The sequence below is a fragment of the Perna viridis genome, chromosome 12, assembly GCF_037379345.1.
Source record: "Perna viridis isolate PV_CMFRI_1.1 ecotype Kerala chromosome 12, ASM3737934v1, whole genome shotgun sequence".
NCBI lineage: Eukaryota > Metazoa > Mollusca > Bivalvia > Mytilida > Mytilidae > Perna > Perna viridis.
Genome location: NC_142456.1, coordinates 9,544,514 through 9,570,332, shown reverse-complemented (window position 1 = coordinate 9,570,332; position 25,819 = coordinate 9,544,514). Strand labels below are relative to the sequence as shown.

Here is a 25,819-nt window from a genome sequence, read left to right as displayed (position 1 = left end):
ACATTGCAAGCAGCTCACTAATTTAAATACTGTAAGATCTACGATTTCAGTTTAGATGGGACATGAAAGTAACGTAGAATATGGAACAAAGTATTTGGGGGGGGGAGGGGGAGGGGAAGTGTCATAACAGATCAATCATATTTATCTAATTACCACCCTATAAAATTTCAGCAAATCTAACAAACTCTCTAAGACGGTTATATTTCAAAGTGCTAATAAAGGGGAAAGCAGACAGAGATCACCCTCTATAATATTAAAGATTTTAACTACAAATTCAAGGTTTTGTATGGTTATTCCAAATGTCCCTAAAAAATCCCCACATCAGTTCTATGTAGGATACCCCAAAGAACAATCATACCAAGTTTGCTATCAATTGGTCAAGTAGTGTCAGAGAAGCAGAGTTTTGAAAAATTGTTAACGAGGACAACGGACACCAAGTGATGGCAATAGCTAACCTGGATCGAAGGTGTCAAATACAGTTTGTGCAAATGGGGGTTAAGTATGAACACAATGAAAGTTCCACCAACAATAAAATTCCTTTATACTGAACCTGTATACCTAATGTCAAATCAAAACTCCAAACTGGCTCCAAATATTAGATGATATAATATTTCAAGATGTCAAGGACAATACCCTAAACATCTGACAGTGTGAGCATATAAAGAGAAAGGGCAATCACTTCCAGAACTGATCATACTATATAATAGAGGATAATCATCAAGATCTAGTCCGGTTGAATTTGTACTAATTAATCACTTAAATTCTACAGTGAGCAACATAAGTTCAGACAGATTTTATTAAGAATTTGCAATGATAAAAATTTTGTCTATTGAAAAATAAAAAATTTTCCATGTGCATATTTTGTTTATTGCATGAAGTGCAATAAACAAAATATCCACATGGAAAAGTTATGTTATTTTTCAAAAGACAAAATTTAAATCATTGCAAATTCTTATAAATTAATTTTAAAACATATTTTTATCCTTAAACATGAGAAAAGCAGCCCTGAATTTAACTGAATAGGGGCGTGTCAATATTTTTTTTTATCCATTGAGATATAACAAAATTATTTTAACCAATCAGATTACAGTATTTATCTCATATTAATTTATTTGTAAATAATCAAAGGAGTTCTTTGATAATATAAAATTATTTAAAAAAAAAATAAAATTCACTTACTTGTAACTTTTGAGACTGAGAGCTGTGTCACATCTGAAAAAGAAATGCAGTTTGTTTTTAATACATCATATTTTTTCAAAGAATTTTCTCAAAAGGGAACTAAACAAAAAGATATTTTTTTAGTATTCATATCCACTCCAGTTTCTGTCCTAATTTTTCTAGATCATTAAGTTTACGAGTTGAAAATGGAACAGAATATAGTGTAATTCCTTTTAAATTTGACCAAAACTATAAAAACCACGACAATCAGCACCAACTAATTCCAAGTTTTATTGAAATCCAATAAATCTTAAAAAAAAGCTGAACTTTTTTTGGCAGACAGACAGGACAAAATTTATATTTATGCATCCAAATCATAATATTTATGCAGACCGATTATTCAAATTGTTCTAGGAAATCTAACCACTTTCTGTTACTACAGAAGTAGTTATGGTGCCGTTTCATTCTCAATAATTCTGACTAATCAGATCAGGGAAATGAATCAGGATTCTTGATACCCCATATGTATAAACTTTCATTTGTATATTTAATAATCTATGTATGAAGGAACACCTTCTAAATGTCTACTATTAAATACATAGACATAAACTAAAAAACTAAATGCTTACAACTATTTTAGTTTTAAATCTTTAGCAAAAATATATTTGCTTTAGTGAAAAATTTGCCAGAATTGCAGACAAATTAGTTGATTTTATTACATTTTGTTTACCCAAAGAACCACAAATTTAAGTAATCACCAAAATATCTTTTCCCTCTAGACACGAAAATTGATAGCCACGAAAATAAATGAAACCACAGTAATCACTGATTCAATCTCCTATTTCTAAAATAAAAAATATATTTAGCAACTGACACTTCCACTTATCATTACCATGTTAAAAGACTTGAGAAAAAAAAATGGCCAAGCTAGGTATAGCATAATATATCTGACTTATTTTTTGGTGTTTCATAGAAATGAAATGCAGAAGCAATGAAAAACAACAGATCAGTGAGTGATGGCTCACTAGTGATACTCCCATTTTCAATAATGACTCAAGCTTTTATTTTTATTCCCATTCCTGACCTGAAACCTGGATTCGCCTGTAGGCTGCATTTAAAAGCTAATTTGAGTTCTAATCACTAATGGTAAATAACTTATGTCATTTCAAATTTGCATTTCTAAAAAAGTCAACATATCACTTTTGGTCTAATAATCTTCATATCATACTGAGGATGATAAACACAAATATCGACCATGTCGTGAATAACTTATAAAATCATCCTTTAATTCTGGACTGTCATGTGGTTTATTCCATTAAGAATTTTTTTTCACATGGATCACTATAAAAGAAAATCAACCTCATATTGTGTAATTATCTAGAAATCAGGAAAAAATCCTTTTAATGGAAGAAAATAAATATTGTCACCAACAGGGTTTAAGCACTTAGTAAGTTTATATATAGTTCTAGATCTTTTTCAATATAGCATCAATATGAATGTACAAAAGAACGAGTCTAAATCAGAATTCTTTTTAGAATGAATGATTTGTTTGGTAAACACAGATTCAAAATGAAAAAAAAATTCCTGTTTCAAATAGGTTCAAATGAACTCATCAGAAGGTGTCTGTTGCATCTCACTTTTAAACAGATCATTTGCATAAAGGACTTCAAATCCCAACAACTTACAGTAAAATGCTACATGAAGCACTAGAGTATATGACAACTACTAATAAACCATGGAAGTTGGAGCAAGTGCAACTGTCTGTGAGAGACCCGAGAGATTATCAATGACGTTAAGAAAACTGAAGTCAGTAAGTGTCTGACACTATTTTTGCAAAGAGCATATCAGCAACTGCTGGCCTTAGACCAACAGAGGTTTAAAATCACCAGATATCAAATCATGAACAGTAGTAAAAAAAGTGGGATGGAAGCAAATCTTAACTTGGCATTTACTACAATGTATATCAAACCTTTGTGGGATAAAAAAAACCCCAGAAACTATAGCACAGTTAATAAAAATGACAAACACTGAAATAATATAATAATACAAATTACAAAATTAAATACATTGTTAAAAATCCATTATTGAAAAAATAAAAGCCAGTTAAAACAAAATAATGATTTAGGTTAAATCAAGAAAGATCAGGAAGATACAAAAATACAACTGACTTCAAACTACAAATTGCTTGACCATAATATCTAAATTCACTTTTTTTTTAATACATAACAATCGAACAAGCTTGTTAATCTTTAATCACATATGGTTAATTAGAATTAGAAAAATTAATCAGTTATAGCTTACCAGACCAGATACTTCCATCATTAAGCTTTTATCAGTACAATAACCCTTGCTTTTTAATACTTGGCTCCAATATTCCACCTACATGTTCAATAGTTAATGAATCAGGAACACAAAGAACAAGCCACGCATTCTAATAGTATAGAATACCACTGTTATGTAGAGAAATATTTAGTGACTATCTAAAAGCTTTGGCATTTCAAATGTGTAAAAAACACATCTTATTAGAAGCAGAGTTTCTTAGTTTTTTGTGGTAAGGTAACCTGGATTGAGACTTTGACTTTATACACATAATGGAATTTGTAATCAAAAGTCAATTAGCTTCCCTGTGGTTATTTAAAAGAATCAAGGTTTAAATAATGCCAAGGGGTATTATCATTTTGCACCTACTTCAATTTTTACCACATTAGAATAATAGTATCTGAAATGATGTATGGCATCCCTTAACATCTTCATAAAAATTAGGTGACCTTGAAAGTTAATACTCATGTTGCTAGGGCTTTGCATAGTTAAATCAAAATACATGGGCAATTGTACTGCTCTACAGTTTTCATACTGACATTTCAGAATAATAATTGAAGCATTGTAATATTGCCTTGCCTCCATTGTGGGGGGAAAAGGAATTGATGTTCACTTCTACATCAGGAGACTGGACCAATTGTGGTAATTCTACCACATAGCTGTAGTTTTCAGGATTGGGTCAGGGACATGCATTTACAAATGAGTACATCAGAACACTCATCATACAATATTAGTCTTCCAAACCAGAATTTTGAACCCCCCAAACCCATCCCCCCCCCCCAAAAAAAAAAACCCAAAGCTTACATGTGTCAATATACATACATATGCTTTAAACAAAATCCTATTAGTTTTTTTTACAACCTGTAAAAACACCAAGTTTATGTTTGAAGGCAAAATACAGTTACCAAATGACAAGGAACTTGTGTGTTAAACATAAAAAAAGGTAACAAAAATTTGTAAAGCTCGAATTACATTCATTAACAATATACTGTATATATGAAGGGCATTGTTACTTCCATTTTTATGACAGAATAACATCTGAGATCCTTAGCCTGAAGAATAAACTCAGAATATTAGTCGCTGTCTCAGTTACATGACAACTTGATCTGATATACTGCCCCCGAATATATTGCTCCTAGAAGTTTAGGAATTACAAAAACTCATGAAATAAGATTTTCATAAAACTACTCAAATTTTCATTAAAGCCCACATAAGTGGAACTTCCTTATTAATAAAAACCATGACATCAAATCGGGCATTTTTCTTCTCAGATATTCCCCATGTAGTAATTCCAGTGTAATGTCATCACCACAGATCAGAAAATGTCTCAGTTTTTACTAGCATTTTACAGCTTGGTCATTTTAATGGCAAAATTATTATTGAATGAGGAGGGGGGATGACCCAAAGAAATGTGGAGGAGAACTACAGAAAGAAAAATAAAAATCATAGAATAAAGCAACCGAAAATGCAATAGGAAGAGAAAAATTGAGCTTTAGAACTTGTAAATGACGAAATTTTCCCCAAAACTGGGCCAGAAAAGAGTCAAGTGATTGATTGTAGTGTTACGCGATCAGGGAACCAAATAAGGTCATTGCCAATGGCAACCTGACTCACCACAACAACTATCTACTCTAGAGGTCAAACATTATCTATAAACAAAGCTTGTACTCAAATGTATAAGCTTCTTAAATCATTGACCACATTTTGAATTTGTAGAAATTGAAACCTGCTGAATATATATTCACTTGTCCACTGCAAAATAAATATGTTCACAGTATTTGGAAAAAAATTAACATGCCTACCTTAAACTATCCATTTATATCCTCAATAAAAAAAAGATGCCTACCTTGAAATATCCATTTATATCCTCAATAAAAAAAACATGCCTACCTTGAAATATCCATTTATATCCTCAATAAAAAAAACATGCATACCTTGAAAAATCCATTTATATCCTCAATAAAAAAACATACCTACCTAGAAATATCCATTCATATCCTTAATAAAAAAGAACATGCCTACCTTGAACTATCCATTTATATCCTCAATAAAAAAAAACAACATGCCTACCTTGAAAAATCCATTCATATCCTCAATAAAAAAAAAACCATGCCTATCTTGAAAAATCCATTTATATCCTCAATAAAAAAGAACATGCATACCTTGAACTATTCATTTATATCCTCAATAAAAAAACATGCCTACCTAGAAATATCCATTCATATCCTCAATAAAAAAAACATGCCTACCTTAAACTATCCATTTATATCCTCAATTAAAAAAAACACAATGTTACTTTGCTACCTCAGACATGTGACAGCCAGTTGAGAAAGTTTAACATTTTGAATTATTATGGGCCATTAACAGCTCATTTCATTCTATTTTTTCCACAAATTGCTCTGACATTTTCCATCGGGGACAGTGTACAAAGTTAATGACATGTATTTCATAATTCATAGCATTTATTAATGGTTTACATAGGTTTTTATAATTTTATAGCTACATGCAGGACAGGAAGTTCTGAAGGGTATGTCAAATCTAGCTACATGTACATACCATTTGAAATCAATTTGTTCAGTGAGAGACTGAAGGGTATGTCAAATCTAGCTACATGTACATACCATTTGAAATCAATTTGTTCAGTGAGAGACTGAAGGGTATGTCAAATCTTGCTACATGTACATACCATTTGAAATCAATTTGTTCAGTGAGAGACTGAAGGGTATGTCAAATCTAGCTACATGTACATACCATTTGAAATCAATTTGTTCAGTGAGAGACTGAAGGGTATGTCAAATCTAGCTACATGTACATACCATTTGAAATCAATTTGTTCAGTGAGAGACTGAAGGGTATGTCAAATCTTGCTACATGTACATACCATTTGAAATCAATTTGTTCAGTGAGAGACATGATGTTACTTACAGAAATTTTCTCTAACAGTTCACATATTGAAAAATGAGAAAAACCTACTCAACAGGAAGTTGATATCAAACAGCAACTAAAATTGCTTACAACTTGTGTCCATGACAATTTAAAAGAGTAATCAAGGAAACCAAGGTTACAGTGGTAATCAAAAGAATGTAACCCAGGGACAAAGACCAGACATGGAAAACAGACATACACAACAAAGAACATAAAGTAACTAAAATCATACACAAAAAGTAACAAAAGCAAATGAGCAACTTGGACTCCACCAAAAATTGGGAGCATGGACCAGGTGCACCGGTAGGGTAAGCGTCCTCTGCTTTTCTAGAAACACCCACATTAAAGCCACATACCAAATTAGTATCAATCAAACCACTGGGAGTTCTGAGAACAGAAAAACAGACTGCATGACCACTATATACTATCTACGGGAAGCATGAAGAGAAAATGAAAGAAATATCAAAATGGATATTAATCCTTGTTGAACATCCAAAGTATTCTTAAATTTCATAAAACATACTAATAAACAATGGTCAAACACAGAAATGGCTAAATTTCATTATACAGGAAGTAGACATCTGACAGGCCTGAAATCAGATCCCACGATGTGGGACCCATATCTGATGGTGGATACTAAATATCAAGAGGCTGTGATTACACAGTTGTTGCTGGGTAAGTTTTATGAAAATAATTTCCCTACTTGCCTGACTGTCACTAGTGAAATTCGGCCAAAAATCAGATAGATGATATAAGCCCCCTCTGAATGATTCATACATAATTTTACATTATATTTTACAGCAAAAATCACTGCATCAACATCTAAAAGTACATATGAACTTACTTTTTCATTTAGAAACTCCACAATTCAGAGAACTATAAAAGCACCAAGAAATAACTGCACCAGTAATATAAACCAGTCATTTATAAAAAATCCAACCTATATAATATTTGTAACTTTTCAAAGCTCTACACAGATCAAGCATCCTATTGATGCTAATTAGTCCAGCTGTTTGAAGTATAACTTCTAACGGAAGTAAATAGGGAAACATTAGCATCAAGGGTGAATCGTGTAAAAATAGGCCAACAAAAAGATAGTTTCATCCCATATTTATGTATATGATGCATCACTGACACAATGATCTTCAAATTCTTATCTGAAAGTACCAAAAGAAGATAAATAAATTAATAGGTTTAAATAAACAATTTCTGACCATAGCATATTAAAGGTCATACTTGTGGATGCATCCAAACCCTTTTTTTTCCGTAGACGTACATTACAGTTAGAGTGGAAAAACGCTCCCAGGCCCACATGGGGTCTGGGAGTAGGCCAAGAGCGTCTAAACAGCAGCCCAGCTGCTTGTAGCACATACTCTGACTGAGTTCTTCGGTCAGGAATCTCAAAGGCTGGGCTCTGCTACTAACACCAGTTGGTTCTATTAACATACTAACATCGACTGTGAGAGACCTGTATGGGTATTCAAGCTCATACAAAAACCCAATCATCACCATTTTTTGTTTCAACCAGAACCTTTAATACAAAATGGACAATGTAGTTTTCATATGACCATTTGACCTTAAACCATTTCTGCTTAATGTAAATTAAAATGTTTTAATATTACCAAAAAATATATATAAAACTATAATTATTTGTAAAGTAACAAATTTACAAATTTTGAAAAGATTACAACTGCAAAAAAATTAGTTCACCACAAAAAATACTACATTTTCAAAACATCTAATCTTTCTATTGAACATTGAAGTTCTTGACTTAGATAACTCTGGTCTCCAGTGAATACAACAATAAATCTGACAACATTTAGCTCCTAGTGTCCAGCTGACTATGATTTACAGGCAGACTGATAAACAAAAGACTAGAAAAATTTTCAAAATCCTTTGGAAACACCAATTTATATTGATCAGTTTATCAAGAAACCCAAGGTAATGATCTGTGACAAAATCTCCATTAAAAGTCTGATATTGTACTAATCTGTCCCTGAAGATCTACCAGGAACTACAGGAATACTAACAATACTGGATATGGATAATTAAACAATTGCTATATAAAGAATTTTATCATTTTAATAGTAGTCTAAAGATTTACCTCATTTACAATTCCAAAATCAGTGTTGGACCTAGAATATTAAAAGAAAGGGAGATGGGGGTGTGACTAAGTGCTCAAGACCTAAGAGGGAGTCCTTACTAGTAACTTTCTATATTTTTATAAAAAAAATATTTTCTAATACAAGAACCCCCCTCCAAATCTCACATACTCCACCCCTTCCCACTTATGATGACATTCATATATCTTTGGGGCACAAAACAACTACACACTGAAGGACTTCTAATTCTAATGAGTTTATTTTGAATAATGTTCAAATATAAACCTCAACCTGATGAGACACAAAAAACAAATGATGGGCAGACAAACATGATTAACATCTGTAAGAATCAGGCAGTGAGTGGAACAGGATCAGAAGTAACAGTATAATGTCATTTCATATGTCAACATGTCTTAGATCTACAATATAGTTTCAGTAAAATGAGTTGGTAATCTTCTTATGAATAATTCAAGGAAGCATACTGTCAAAGTGGGATTTCACCAAATTATATGTTCATTTAGTAACCCAGAATGTGTAAAATGTTATGATTTTGCATGCTTTTAGACCTAAGAAGGGCTGTTCCTCTCTGGAGCGGACCTAGAGTGAAATAACAATCTATCTATGGCCCTAATCCCTTTGATTGCTATTATAAATGGTTTGACACACAAGTCATGCATCAATCTCTATATTCATAAATAATGACCAAGAAATTCAGAGATTTGCCCCTTTTATATTGCCCAAGTGACATCAAAATACATCAGAAAGTATAGCTCATTAGGGATGATGAGTTAAGGATTGAAACATTTCCTTAACATTGCTTTGAACTTGTATTTATGAAGATGTAATACATAAAATAGACTTATCTTACAGATCTCCCAATGAACATTACTATGGTAAATGCTTTCTGATCTTTCCTGAGGGATTTGAAAGTAAACTTGTTATAATGAGTTTTACAAAGCTCGTTGATTTCATGTTTCTAATGCTCTACAGTAAAGTTACAACAGTGATTGGAAAATTGTGGTTGTGATTTCTATAGACATTTGGTTAAGTACAAATCTTAGACAGAATCAGATGAAATAGAAACATATTTGTTTCTCTCCTTGATTCTGATGGTACAATTTTTTAAAAATTACTCTTTTAGAGTGTTGGGTTACTTTAAACCATGTTTCACATACAGTCTGATTCTTACAAAGACTGACACTTCATATCTCATTCTGTTTTTATCTTAGTTTTCTGTACCAGTATTAAGAATATTAGTCAATACATCAATAATGCCAAGAACTGCTTTCTTGTCAATAACCATAACTAAATGACATAACAACTGATGTCAAAGCTAATTCACAATTTATAAAGAGCAATAACTCCTGAAAAGTACCTACAAGTTATTTTGATATAATTTTTGGTAAACTTGATTTAATCACTAATTTCACACCTCCATGAGACAAACAGAAAAGCTAAACAATATTTAAAGTCCATCTTTAATATAAAGTTATACCCTACAACCAACTTTGGATCAGTTTATGCTCTGTTAATAGAAATTGTGATTTATGAACAAACAGTCTAAATTGTGATATAATCCTTAATCGAAACATGGTTTTTTGTTTGGGATTATTTGAATTGTAGACTGGACCAATCAAAGTACAAGATGTCACAGTACCAAATTTGTTTATACAAAATAAAGAGACCCAACCAATCGGGATTCACTGATCAACTTATATGAGCAGTTGAAAGATAAAACAGGAAGACAAAAACCAAAACACCGAACACTGACCTTTTGGATGATGTAAACTTCATCAATTGACACAGCCTGATATTTGTAATGTGACACCTGACTTCCAATCAATCGATGACATTAGACCAATTTTCATAAAACTTTAATGAAATGTTGTCTACATTCTAGTAGCAATCTAATAAAATCTGAGAACGACAAAATTATTAACATTAAAATAGCTGGCATTTATCTCCTGAACAGAAATTACTTAACATAACTGAAAGCGAGCAGAATTATCATTACGTAACAACTTGTCTAAATTGTGCCCATTACTGTAAGTTCAGAAAGTATTGCATGCATTAAAATGAAGTTGTACTCGTTGTTTTAGGGCCACACTTAAAATTATACATGTATTTGTTTCCAAAACCCGACACTATCTCCCAGCTTTGGGTAGGCAGGTAGGGAAAATATATTTTTTCTCCCTAAGTTCATTTGATTCTGTAAAAACCATAATAAAAAAGTGAAAAATGTTGCTTTGAAAAAAAATTCTTGTAACAGAATGGCAATAAATTGATTTCGATAGGGTCCATTTTTATGGGTAGGTAGGGTCTAGGGAAACAGAATTTAATTTTTATTTTGGCCTAAGCATTCCTCTACTTGTACAGGAAGATGATTTTAATATCACTAACGACATAAGCCCCATCTATATGAAGCCACAGACCAAATTTGAAATCAATTCATCTATTGGGAGCCAAGATTTTTGTGACAGAAATTTTCTCTAACTTTACATATAGTGAAAAGTGGCAAAGTGTCACAAAAACAGGAAGTTGATATCTAACCACACCAAAATGGCTTACAACTTATACCCATCTATTTAAAGTTACACACAAAATAGGAAATAAATCCATCTACTGTGAGATAATGGGAACGAAGTTCAGAAGGACAGATAGACAGATCTTTTGTTAGTACAATCAACAGTCAGAGGTATTACTTCAATAATAAAAATATGGTAATAATTTTTAAGCCCTTATCAGATCTAAATTTTCATTGTAAAATCAGGTATCTCTCACTTGTCCCATATTCAAAATGGATCTTAAGGATCTTCAAAACTCTTTATATCTGATCCAACACTGATGAACCAGAGGAGGGAGTAAACAGTGTAAGTGAGGGAGAAATCATTGGACAAAACACTTACACCAAAATAACAAGATATGAAGATCCAATTGGATGTACAAGCATTCCCCCGCCCAACAAAAAAACAAACAAAAACAAAAACAAAAAAATGTATAGTAAAAAACGTTTCTGTGAATGATTGATCAAATTCCATTCAGTGGTGTGAGAGGAACAATGGGCAAGAGATGAGACACCTCCTGTGTGTAACAGAAGGAAGGAAGTATGGACAAAGAAAAGAAGGAGGGATGGGCACCCCTTTTAACATAAACCCCCATTTTGCAAGTAAGGTATATAACAAACTGCAACAAGAAACATTAAATAATAATAAAAATACCAAAAACATTAAAAAATGGTGAAAAAGTGTTACTTAAACACCCTACTGAAGATTTAATTAAAGGACAAATTATTGAGAACTTATAGAATTAACAAAAAAAAAAAAAAAACAATTTCTTAACCAGTTTTTATGACTATATTTAACATGACAATGTAAAATAAATATCAACAACACTTAATCCACTCTGAGGTGTCAAAGTCTCTATCTTAGCTTACTATCAAACAGCTCTATTAACCTGAAGATAGCTGAGTGTCAGACAGTGGGTGAAGCATGGTTTGAACAAGTCTACAATCAATGACAAAGTAATGAAAGAAAAGTTGACAACATGGAATGAAAAGTCATCATAGTTTGGTCAATAGTTTTCCTTTATCATCAATTTGTAAGTGTAGGTCAAGATATGAGGCTGACTGCAGTGTCTATAGTATTTTTTATCTCAAGTTCTTTGGGGTAGTTGCAATATACATGTATAAAATCCTAGAAACTAGGATTATTTAATGATAATATGTCATCTATTTAGTGAAAACTGAGATGAATCTAAAATAAACTTCAATTTTCTAACATTAAAATGTTATAATCGTATCGAATCAAATAGAGGTTGTTTCAAACTGAGTGATTATATTACCAGATCAGAGGGTTTTTGATATGCATATGCCATACCTCAACTCGGCGGGTGTTTCTAGAAAAGCAGAGGACGCTTACCCTACCTGTGCACCTGGTCCATGTACCCAGTTTTTAGTGGAGTCTGAGTTGCTCATTTGCTTTTGTTACTTTGTATGTATGATTTTAGTTACTTTATGTTCTTTACTGTATATATCTGTTCTCCATGTCTGGTCTTTGTCCCTGGATTACATTCTTTTGATTACTGCTAGAACCTTGGTTCCCTTGATTACTCTCTCATATTTTGCCTGATTCTTACAAAGACATGTAAATAGTAATCTGGGTCTAATTAGATATCTATATTAAACATCTGATCCCATTCTTTGTTGTTTTTTTTTCAAACTTAGCCTGACCATCAACATCCAGCTGTGAAAATACATTTCAATTATAGGCTGAACATAAGTTATTATAGAAATCAAAGACCTCAATTATTCAGTACTAATCCATACAAAATTACAACACACCCAGTGGTCAAGGAGATACTAAGTGTAGAAAAATAAAAAAAAAAACAAACAGTGCTTTTTCACTCTTTATATGCCAAATTTTTACATAACAATAGTCTTTTCAGTATACATTCTGAATTTTTGAGAAAATCAATTCCCACTTCAATGAACAAAACCAAGAACAATAACTCTTGCAAAGTGCCAATTTAATATAAAATTGATATATTATCTGAAAATTACAACAACAAAATGACTACTGTAAACGTTTTAATTTTCACAGTTCCTAACTTTCATGGATTCTATTAGGTAAATATATTCACAGGTATAAATTTTCGCAGTTTAAAAAAATGATAAGCCTTCTACAGTACTAAAAGTCAATTTTGCTGGAACAATTTTTTGCTCTTTTCTGTTCACCCTAAAAATAGTGGAAATTAGTACACCCTGAAAATAAATACTTTTATAGTATATGGTCTCTAACAGTTCCTGAAATATTCCGTTGGTTTTTGGCATACATATCACCTCTTATCTGATATTAACAAAGATGGCTACAAAGTATTTCTATTTTCTTGGCTCAGTTAGAAATAATCAGGAATGGTTTAACAAGGTCTACAAACAAAGCAGAAATTGGCAAAAATCGGAAGTAAATATACATTAAGAAAAGAATTGTAATGGTAAAATCTGGACCTGAAATAGCGGAATTCCGCTAAAAAGTGGAAAAAAATATCCCTGAATAATACATTTTTCAGTGGACCAAGGGTCTATTTTCCTCAATATATCATGGAATAAATGTAAAAATGTGCAATCATAGGTCCATTAAATCTGGTTTGGCAAGTGTGAATAACTTAAATAAATAGCTGGATAAAATCACATGGAATTGTCTCTTCCTCTATGAATTTCCATAAGTAAAAAGTTAAAACAAAACAAAAGTTGTTCTTTAAAAAATGAAATGGAGCTTCCTCAAATAATAACAAAATCTGTCAATGAATTTCTAAATGAATTATAGAAACAGAAGTTTCTTTTAACTGAAGTTCATGAATTCTCCACATTATAAAATCTGAAAGTTCATCTCTGCCTATTAAAAAAAGACAATGTCTAAAATTGTCAACTCCTGTTTGGATAACATCCAAGATTAAAAATATTTACGTCAACATCTAAAATATCATCTTCAAATATCTTAATCGGTCACATCCTTCCATTAATTCTGCTTTGAACTGAGATAATTATGACAAGATTTGGAGAGACATATTGAGGGATGTACTAATGTACCACCTTGCTGTTGTGTGGGGTATGATATCATCTTTTCATATTTCACTGTAATCAGTCACTTAAAGAGGTAGACCTAGGGTAAGGGTAATCAAGGAAACCAAGGCTCTAGTGGTAACTGAAAGAATGTAATCCAAGGACAAAGATCAGACATGTAAAGCTGACATACACAACAAAGAATATAAAGTAATTAAAACAATACAAACAAAGTAACAAAAGCAAAGGAAAACACAACTCCTTCAAATCATTGAAACTTGTATTCAGCATTTTAAATCAATGTCATGTATGTATTAATGTAATTTGGACTAATTTAATTCTGTTTCAAGTAAAAGCATGATTGTCTTTGGTGAAATTGAATATCATACAAACGTATCACTGATTTCAAGAGTTATGTCCCTTACCCTAGGACTATCTCCTTAATCCTTCAATAAATTCATGCTTATCCACAATCTTGAATGATAGTAAAAAGAACTGTGAGTTGGGTTAAAGAGGATAACATCTGCTTAAGAAAAAACCCTTTTAGGTTGGTTATCTCCCCTTGCAAGCTTTCAACATTTTTTTTATCAAGAACATCTATATAAGACATTCATCTTCTTTAAAAAAAAAAAGTAGTTTACTTTACTATTAATACAAAACAAACTCTGTTTAGTCCAAAATAAATTAATTCATCAAATTAAATTAATTGTGTGTTTCCCATTTCATTGCTGAAAAACATAAAAAAAAAAAAATGACCCGAAAAATCTGTATATAAGACAAAAAATTTCAATCAACAAAAAAGATTTGAGGGTGGTATTGAAAACATAGGTATGATCCACATTGGAAACAGAGGTAGGGTCAGCATTGGAAATAGTGGTAAGTTTCTATTGTAAACAGAGGTCAGGTTGGGAAGCGGGGAACACATAATTTATTTTGGCTTTACTGAAGTAAGGGATTATAAGATAAGAAGGTGGGAGGGGGTCTCCTACTCTCCCCATTCTTTCATGCCTTTCTTTCTTTCCTATCTATACAACATAATTTTTTCCATCATTTTACTAACGTCATCCATCTTTTTAACTTTCTTATTTTACTGTTAAATTTAATATTGAAATCAAGGCTAAATGTTATTATCTGTAGTAAGCACTTATCTCTTACAAAAACTTGAATGAATCCATGCTTCTATATTATACTATCCAAATCATTAACACAATAAAGTTAAAAAACTTTCCACTGAAAATTTTTACTACAAGGATCTGAGGCCCCAACTATTTGGCAGCAATCTGACATATACCGGAAGCAACATACCGTATCAAACATTGCAAATCGCTTTGACAATTTCGAAATGACATCTTAAAAAATCAAAAACTAAAGAACTTTTGGTACAGGCTTCTGTAATAATCTCCTAAACCGCATAAAGATAATCCTCAACCACATATATTCACTGTATACTTCACAAAATATAATCCAGAGACCACATATATTTATATTAAATGACGATTAAATTTTAATCAAATCTACAAGGATAGTTTAAAACTTATGTTGACAAATGCAAAATATGTAATTCAATTTATAACTTAAACTCCTGGTTTTAAAGGATTAAAATGTGCACTTTGTTGGTGTTTAAAGGATATGTAATCATATCTGCACAATTGGATTAAACCTGTAAACAAAGGTCATCCTAGAGGCCAAGAGGTCAAGAAGATATACCTTAAAAGAAAGGTGACATTCTAATTGAGGCAAAAATTCATTACAATTATTTGTTTTAGGAGAAAAAATGCAACATAAGCATTATCTACATCTCAAAATTGGGTCAAACATGTAAACAAAGGTCATCGTTGGGGTCAAGATGTTAAAAAAATGACTTTAATAATAGCAACATTCTACTGTAGACTGTAATTCATTACAACTACTTATAATGGGAGAAATTTAACAAGCTACCTTGTATTACTAATTAACATAGACAAAAGGGGAATAACTCACACAAAACATCTGAGAACTGCATGATTCAAGAAATATGTAAAATCTGTTATTAAACTGCCTTAATCCAGCTGAAAAATTAATAGGAATATAAATCTATTATCAATAAGTTTTTAATTAGCCTTCCATAATATTTCTAGTAATTAACAAATTGCATCACTGAAAAATGGGGCAATTATAGAGCTAGAGTAGAAAACCACAGGACAAGTTCCTGACTTGTGACTGGCATATTTATATACATACAGTAGGATGTCATGATGTGATACAAGTTCTTACATACAGCTATTGACTAGTTCTACTGCTATGCCATTTACTATTTATCTATTTATCAATGAGAAGTATTTTAAGTAAACATATTTCACCAACTACTTGACCTTGATCTTCAACTGGTAAAGTGTTTTAAAATCGGTGAAATTTAAAAGGATTTGTGGCAAATAGTTTTCTGTAAAGTGACATGCACGGCAACCCATTCATCGGAGACACATGCCTCCAAAATTTTGAAAATTAAAGAACCTTGGCGAGCATCCTCACAATACACACCGTGCATACATTTGCACTTATAAAAAAAATTCAGCCAATATACCAAATACAAAATGGCCACCTTTAACCTATTTCAATGAAATCCATCTTCCTAACTTTTTTATACCTCCTTACCATTAACCAAAGTTTAAAAGAAATCAGTAAAAAAATAGAGGCAATATCCAGACTACAACCTTAAATCATTATTTTTTAAGTTTGAATTCATTTTAGGATAGCTGATGGGGGGGGCTTCTCCCTCCTGGGCCCCCTACCAGGGCACTGCCCCAGACCCGATGGGGGCTTTGCGCCCTCTCCGTACTTTGGATTTCCTCCTATTCATTTTTAATTTCAAAAACTTCGTGAAAACACTGTCCTTAAATTACTGTGAAAATCAATTCCATCAAAGATTTTATTGAAAGAAAAGTTAGAAGGAAATCTGTCAAAAATGGTGGTGTTATTCAAATTACATAACATGATGGACAGAGAGGTCAAAAACATTATACCAGCAAAACTTAGGGGAAATCAAAATAATGTAATCCAGGGACAAAGACCAGACATGAAAAACAGACAAACACAACAAAGAACATAAAATAACTAAACTAATACATACAAAGTAACAAAAGTAAATGAGCAATATGGACTCCACTATAAACTGAGACCATGGACCAGGTTCCTCAGTAGGATAAGCATTCTCTGCTTTAAGCAACCATGCAATCCTTGCAACAATAACCAGCATGTTTTATACACATCTACATATGATACCCAATATTCATAAGAAAAATTCAAAACATACCATTGAAAGATTATGGAAGATATTTCAAAGCATCCAGCAATAAACATTCACTTCACTGACATTTGTATATGATGAATTATCTTCATTAAAAGTTTCATTAAATTCCATTTAAGAGTTTTGCAAGGGTTGTGCTTATCAGGTACTGTGAAAGTACTATTGTTTGTGGGGTAACAATTTTCGAGGTTTTCGTGCGCGAGCCAGACTGTGAAATTTGGTTCCCAACAAAAAGTAGATTCTCAGTGATGTGTGTACTGAAAAAACCTTAAAACTGCAAATTCAAGAATCCACGAAATTGTGTATTTTCCCTAATCCACGAAAAATGGTATCCATGAATTAAAGTAGTTTCACAGTATATGAATGGATTGTTGAAATGACTGATAGACAGACAGACTAACAGGAGGACAAGTTTATTCCCAAACCAGCTCCTTAAACTTTTAACTTCATGTACAGTAATTCGCAAATACTTCATGATGCTGAGGGTCATATGGCAAAATATGGGCCGATTGATCGCTAAAAAAAATGATGCGGAACTAAGCGTAGCTGAGGTCCTTTGAAATTTTAGTTTTAAAGAAAAGAGAAAATATAGACAATTGAATTTCATTATGATGTCACCTTCTTAATTTGAAAGCGAGGCAGTTCATATAATTGTCTATTGTTCCATATGACGTAATATGGACTGGCATTTATATCAAAGAAAATAGATAGACACAAATCTTTTAAGTATAATATTGACTAATATTATACCTGGTTTTGCTCTTCTTCTTTGGTATATCTACATTCATCTTTCCACTTCACGTATACAACAATATCAAGAGATTCTATACAGTAAACTTCTTGCAAAAAGTTCATACAAGCTGTAAATGATTACAGACAATGAAGCATTCTCTAATATGACTATAGAATTCCGTTAAAATGGCATAATCATCAAAATGTATTCATATGAGTTGTAGTTGTCCATAAAAGCATTCAGGATGAATACAGAAGTTCTGTATAGATATAGAACCTATGAAGTCTTTGAAAAATGACTTTACAAAACATCATTTTACATGTATTCCTTACAAGTTACAAGTTTCCATCAAATTATTTTCCAAATTCTGTATGAATACAGCACAAAAGTAAGCTATGAAAATAGCAATACAAAAGAAATAAATCCCTTATAATAATTACTACCAATGATAAAAGGAATTCTTATCAATATTGCATTTCTAGTCCATCAAAATGACAGAATCACTGAGAAGTAAATAAAATAACAACAAAAACTCCAGCTTCCAGCAGTTACTTTCATATGATCAGCATCTTCTAATCTCCATTACAAGACTATATTACCAGAAAACAATAAACCATCACTGTAAAATGATGTCCACTTATTCCACTTCCTGTCTCCAATAACTCAAGGTAACAAGACTAAAGAATAATGATCAAAAGCCACTTTATATTTTATCAATGTTGTTATCATTCAAACTTGTCACAGAATTGAAAGTTGCTGGTCTTAATAATGCTATAATGGTTTTATGCATAATCATTACCGAAACAGAAAGCAATACACATCCTTACTATGTCCACTGAAAGCAATACACATCCTTACTATGTCCTTGTCATAATCAGGTATTGAAAGCCTCTATAGACACATTTCAATAGTTCACACATTAATGCCTATAGCAATGACAGATAAAGGAATATTCCATTAAGTTATATTCATCTTTCTGATCTCAATGAGTTGTATAATTACAGGAATTATCACCAGGTCATATACTTTCCTACACAAATTCTCAAGGTACAACAAATTTGAACTTAAAATCACTTCATCTAATTAGTACACATGTTTTTTAAATGTACACTTTTCCTTATGGTCCAGTTGCAAACCATATCAAAATTTAATTTTTCTTTTCATTATACATGTACTAAAACAATTGCCAGGAGTGTTAAATTGCCCAATAAAAACCAAAACTGTTCCAGAAAAGTTAGTCAATGCCAACAGTTTTTTCATTTAACTACCAACAGCCAAAAATAGCACACACCAAAGAGATTTTTTTAGGTTAATTCAACCTCAATGTGGTTCTCCTTGTTGTTCAATTTCCAAGCAAAGTAACTAAATATCCATCAAAATATCCAAACTACTTTGACCCAAAGTGCAAAAAAATCAAAAGCCAAATCTACCAGAACACTTTATTTCCTCAGCCGATCACTGGTAAACTATTCCAACATTGAATGATATCAAACATGAGGTTAACATCCACATTATAAGCAGGTCTTCCTTTAATTATAACCAAGTGCTTCAATCATTCAATGCTTATTATTCCTAGGAGGGAGTTTATACTTGAAAATGTTGTTAGTATGGTCTTCTGTTTACCTCATTCAGAATTTACACCTGAATCAGCAGTTAACTAAGGAGATCTTTTTTAGGCTCAATTTTTCAAAAAGCACAACTTCAATATTTAAATATTTTCCAAATTGTGCTCATTCTATAAAAGTTCAATACAAATTATACCTTCCAAACTGAGCTCACTTTGCATTTTGGCTAAGTTTTCACACCTGTACAGGTAGACAGACTTAACTTGATTTGTGGCAGACATTCAACATCAAAGGCAAAAGCCAATAAGATTACCTATTAGTAGATTAAGTTATACAAGAGTTTGATAATTAACCCTCTTGTAATGTGATTTAACTACACCTCCCTGTAATAGTCAGGTAAAGAATACAACAACTAACCTATCTACAATAAAATACAAGACAACTGTATATTCCTAAAAAAAGGGGGGAGTAAAATATCTACTTACTGTCTAAAATCCTGACTAATGATCTATTTATCTGCGAACTAAGACTGGATCAGGAAAGGTTAAAATACAAATTAAAAGATGTTTACTTCAGTGTGGATGGATGGATGGATGAATGAAATTAGGTTATATGAAGAAAACAGTTGAAGAATGAGACAGAAAAAGAACAGATTGACAGACTGTACCAGTTGTAAAAGGACCTGCCGAAGACCAAAAAGCTTTTTAAAAAGTCTGAAAATATTCTAGACTGTTACATAAAAAAAAATACCAAGAACTTGACAGGTATTATAAAAATATTTAAGAATATTCTCAGACTTAAATAAGATATAATGCCAAGGCCTGATCCTCATTTAAACCAGTACTTAAGTTAAACCTGCAATACACCAAGATAAGTGACTTCTATATCAAGGCTCTGGTAAATGTATTATTAGGTTTTATCTTTTTATGAATAGAAACACCCAGGCATGTTAGGTTATGAAATAGCTTAGTGAAACAGAAGTTATTTGGAGAAAGACCCACGACACTTTAGAATCCCAATAGTAAATGACTGAGTATCAATAACGGAGAAATCTTAAGTAAATCACCTCTCAACATGTACAGATAATATGCTAAATTTACATTCACATGGAATCTGTGAATTGAATCAATAATATAAACTTCATTAACTCTTTAATGTATAAACTCAATCAAGTTATAAACCAATTAAAATGATGTAATACATGTACAATCATTTTATTGTGGAAGGGACAAAGGAGCAGGCTTAATGACTCAAAAATATTATAAATATTGTCCTCATAATATAACCAATATAAAGTGTCTGTACAATAAGCAGATCCAAGAGAGCTGGGCAGGGGAGTGGGTCAGGTGAGCCAGACTTATGCTCAAAACTTTGGTCTTTCATATAGAACTCACTGGAGTTGCTCCCGCCATGAGGCCAGTCAGTGTCTGCACCATTGTTTTCTAAATTCCTACATTCACCACTGTATTTCTAGGACTTAATAATCACTTGAATACATTTACTATGTCAGGTAAAATTCTTATTATACAGTTGATTCATAAAAAATGATTGTAAAGTTAAGTTTGAGTAAAAATACAAAAAAGATAGGATAATTAATTGGAAAGAATGAATAATCAAAATATGATCAAGAGTGCCAAAGAAAGTCTAAATGTAATGAGTGTGCCAAACTTGTTCCCTGCACAAGTTAAATGTAAATTTGTTCTTGGCATGAGTGGTCATATTTGGGTTATTCAGGATAATCAATTGAATATTCTGCATACTGCTAGAGACCTCAATGGTCTCTTAATTCAAAAAGATGTTAGGTACACACAGGGAGTGAAATATAAAGACCCTGGTACAGAGAAGTAGAATATATGAATGGATATGTATTTCTTGCAGACAAATAAATGAATGTGACCCCACCCCCCTTTCATGGTCTTGTATTCTTCAAATCCATAATTCTTTTTTTATGTCTACTATCAAACCATAAGCCTGTTTTCATTAGATTCGACATAAATCACGAATGTGAAAGTGGGCAATTCAAACTGTCCAGTAAATAGTGCAAAAAATTCCCCCCAAACAAACCCAATCAGTCCATATGTTCATTTGATACAAACCTTGTCGATTTACATTTACTATGTTTGCTTGGCCTATTTTATTCCTTTTAAACAGTCATGTTTATCAGTAACAGTTATAATCTGGCTATTGACTCCAGTATTTAAAAGTCAATAAGATTATGTCTGTTTGTAAAACATTTACTTTTAATTTTCAAACAGAAAGATCAAAAGAATTCACACAGGTGTAAAACTGGTAAAACTTGCAAAACAAGATTTACAGAGGATGAGATTCACTGTGCAAAGGGAGATAACTCAAAATTAAACAACCACCTCCTTTCTTCTGTTGAAAGTATCATGGAAAATATATTTTTTTAAGTATTTGTGGTCAGTGAATGTATCAATATATGCTATAGACCTGTCATATTAAATGTGTCAATATAATATCCTCAAGTATTATTAATATCTTTCATAATGTTTTAACTAACATTAAATATATAAGGAGATGCGTACTACAACGTTTATCAAAGAAAAATCGTACACTGAAGATAATAAAACAGAAAGTAATATACATTTACTTTAACACACCTGTCAAGACAAAGTATTGAGCAATAAAACTTCTGATTTTATGATATACCTTTTTCAATATTTGTGATGTAGGCATCAAATATCCTGTTCATAAAATAATACTTTCATGTTGTTATTCAAAACAGGAAAAAATTAAGATTATTTTTTTAAGAAAAACTTTCAACATGCATTATACCTGGTAAATTCAGAGTAAATCTAATACATTAAAACAATTTTTTTTTCAAAATTAAAATAAACAATGTTACTATAGTCTTATTTTTAACATTTTCACTAATTACTCTAAACTCTCAGCATTGTTCAGTTGACCTGGTCAACTAGCCTGAACAATTATAGTGCCATACTCATATTTCATGTTTTTCCCCTCTTATTCTCATTGGCCAATCAAAGTTCAGGTGTTCTATAGATTTATCCTCATACAATGTAAACATCTAATACAGCATGATAAAACATGATTTGGCCAATTTATTTTTGAATATTAAATAAGACATTGGTTCAGTACGTAAAAGATTTGTCAAGTCTGTTTTGGAAGAAGTAAATTTATTACCCATCCATGACCGCTCAAAAAATATATAACAATTAACAGTACACTAAAAGATTAAAAAATTTTCAGGAATAGTATTGGGATAATTATTTGAAATGAGTGAATAACCAAAATATGAAAAAAATCATCAATGTTCACTTAACCCTGACCAAATATATGAATTGCCAATAGCAAGGTAGTCTAATATAAAAAGCTGTCACATTTGATCAATCAAGATGATTTTTTTAACCTTTATGAAAATGATTGTTTCCACTGACCATCTTATGAAGTACATGCATCATTTTACTCACAGATAAAAATAGCAATTCATATACAACTCCTGAATATCATCAATTTTGATTCCACTAACAGCTCCTTAAAAAAATTAACAAAATGAAAATATTCAAAATGCTTGATAATTTCCACCCTTCTACCACAAATCATGCAAATACATTTATTTGTGTCAATTTAGCTATGGGTGGTGACACATTCTATAAATATCTTGACACCCTTGTTGTTTTCCTGTATCCTTTAGGACCATTTCCTGTGACAAGTTTTATCTCCTTATTTTAGCTGGTACCTCAGCTATTTATATAATAATAAAAATATTTAAACATACAACAATTTTTTGTAAAGGATGTCTATGTATAAATTAGAATAATCAAAAAAGAGTTGACCTCAAGATCAATCTCACTTGCAACAATCTAACTTTGAGGAGAGGAACAATTGACTTTTACTTTTCCGCTAGCAAGCTAAAAGGACAAGGAAATCTTAGGGTGTTTTTTACCATCAACTAATCAGAATGTGTAATCATGAAAAAAAAAATAGAAAAAACAATACAAATCTGCATATTTGCATATTTTAAAAAAAAAAAACTTTAAGTCGTACGATGACATAACCATATAGGAACCAAAGTTATGTGGGGGAGTGAATTTTTCACATTAATATTGTATTTGTAATTGTGACCCTGACTTGATCAACTGACCTCAAAATCAATTAAAGTTTCCTGCTTATTACTACAGCATCTGTAACCAATGATGGATAGACAGAATGACTGATAAAGCTGGGAACAGTCAATTGATCAAATCATTGCCAAACATTTACCATAAAAAATTTAATTCTTGGATGATTAATTATATGTTCAATGAAATGATAGAGTTATGGCCAATATCATAGAAAACTACAAACTCAATATTTGTGATAAATAAAATTTACCATTTTTGCAATATTAATTAAGAAAAATTGGGCACTTCAGGCATTTCAGCATTCTCATGAGCTGACCATATGTATCCCCCTTCTTATTGTCTAAATATCAGATATGATACCTACTTCATTAGTAAACATGACCTTACCTCTAGATGACCCCTATTGACACCTGGCTTGTTCACCTCATACACTCATAATCTCATCAAATCATTTGATTGGTTTAGACAATTTACATACTATGCACACTTCCAGACATTGTACTAAGTAATGTATGTATAGTAATGGATTATTTGTGCTGATTAGTCCAAACTGAAAGAGCAAACTGAATAAAAAAGATTCACATAATACTGAAGATAAGAGAAACAAGACATCACACAAAAAACTAAAGCACAAGAAATATGAACTCCCCAAAGTAGGAGTGACATCAGGTGCTCTGGAAAGGTAAGCATGGCCTGCTCTGCCAATGGCATGAAAAGTGAGAAAAAACATGTTATTTCATATTTTTTCTTAAAATAGCAATATCTCTTTTAATGACAACTTAAAAAGATTTGTACAAAGTTCACAAGCAGTTTTAAATATAGGACTAGTGAGTCCTAAAATGAGGAAGGAGTGATAAAAATCATGCTACAGATAAAAAATTTATAACACTAAATCTCATCACAACCATAATATTTCATGAAAATGTCTGAAACTTGAGACAGTTATAGGAAGTTCCTCCAGTTACAAAAAATAATAAATCTTCACATTTTTCTCTTGTTTTATAAATTCATAGATTTAAGCTTTTATTGAAATGTCAATTATAATACATCATAAAAAACTGAAATTTGACAAAACTGATGATTCTTTTTCCTTTACTGGCAGCTTGTTGGTGGCCTATGCCCAAGGAGGGGTAAAAGGCCTCAGTAAGTATTGATATTTAATATCTATAGAACTGTACAATTAAAAGAAAACAAAAGTGTGAACCACAAGGTGGAAAAAAACAGCACAAAAATAGTAAGTTGTAGTTACTGCATGGTAACAAATCATCAACTGATGACCTGACAAGTCTCATTAGACATCTGGAGAGTTGTACTAGAGTTATCTCCCTTAGCTTCTTTGTTGATAAATAAATGGTGTTGACAACATTACAGTAATGTGCTGATACAGTAAACCTTATGATATCAATCAATCAATCTTGTAAGATTATTTGTCATATTATGAGAAAGAATGAAACTGCATGTTACTGATGAAAAGGCTAAGTATGTACACAGATCACAGCATATCCCAAATGTGTCGATAGACAAAGTTAAATGTGTTGTCATGCAAGATATATCCCACTCATACAAGAAAGTTGATAGTGGACAGCACTTATATCAAAGGTGTTAACTATTCTGCTTTTGGAGGGAGCCTCCAGATATTTCATGAAAAGAATTATCATTCTCCCTCTTATGCGCCAACATCAAAGGGGAGATTTAACCACAACAGTGGAAATTCTTCCAGTCTTATCTTAATTTTCAGCTAAAAATTTCTTTAATTCCTTTAAAACAAAAACTCTGCAAATCTCATGCTTTGAGAAAATTTTTAGATGAAGATCTCTCACTTTAAAATTTTCAAAAGTTAACACCTATGTTTCATACACAAACAAAGTATACTCTATGTTTATATACCATCACTCAATATTTGAAACCCATCCATCTATTTATAATCTAATTTGATTTGTAACCAGCTTTCTGATTGACTGGTTCTCTTTGAGCAAACCAGGTTATTTTGTATAACCAGGCTTGGTACTATGACATCATCAAAATTGATAAGTCCACACACTGGGATTAAAATTATAAACATTGCTTAAGG

The 25,819-nt window shown here is 31.6% G+C and overlaps 1 protein-coding gene and 1 long non-coding RNA gene across 14 annotated transcripts in view; one reads left to right on the top strand and one right to left on the bottom strand.

Moving 5' to 3' along the window:
* LOC148601119 (rap1 GTPase-activating protein 1-like) overlaps positions 1-25,819 on the bottom strand; it is a 145,923-nt gene that overhangs the window by 64,689 nt on the left and 55,415 nt on the right. For 8 of the 13 annotated variants that reach the window (XM_088556107.1, XM_088556109.1, XM_088556106.1 and 5 more), the window contains one exon: positions 1,180-1,212. In XM_088556107.1, coding sequence (XP_088412233.1) covers positions 1,180-1,212 — 33 coding nt within the window. Of the gene's footprint in view, positions 1-1,179; positions 1,213-5,279; positions 5,309-5,726; positions 5,756-7,246; positions 7,270-18,094; positions 18,148-23,094; positions 23,130-25,819 lie in introns of those variants that run through there. The other 5 variants (XM_088556117.1, XM_088556116.1, XM_088556120.1 and 2 more) reach the window with 5 other exon arrangements.
* On the top strand, positions 5,983-10,421 carry LOC148601120 (uncharacterized). Its single transcript, XR_015917228.1, has 3 exons — positions 5,983-6,004; positions 6,973-7,077; positions 10,128-10,421. It is a non-coding gene; the product is annotated as an uncharacterized LOC148601120 (long non-coding RNA).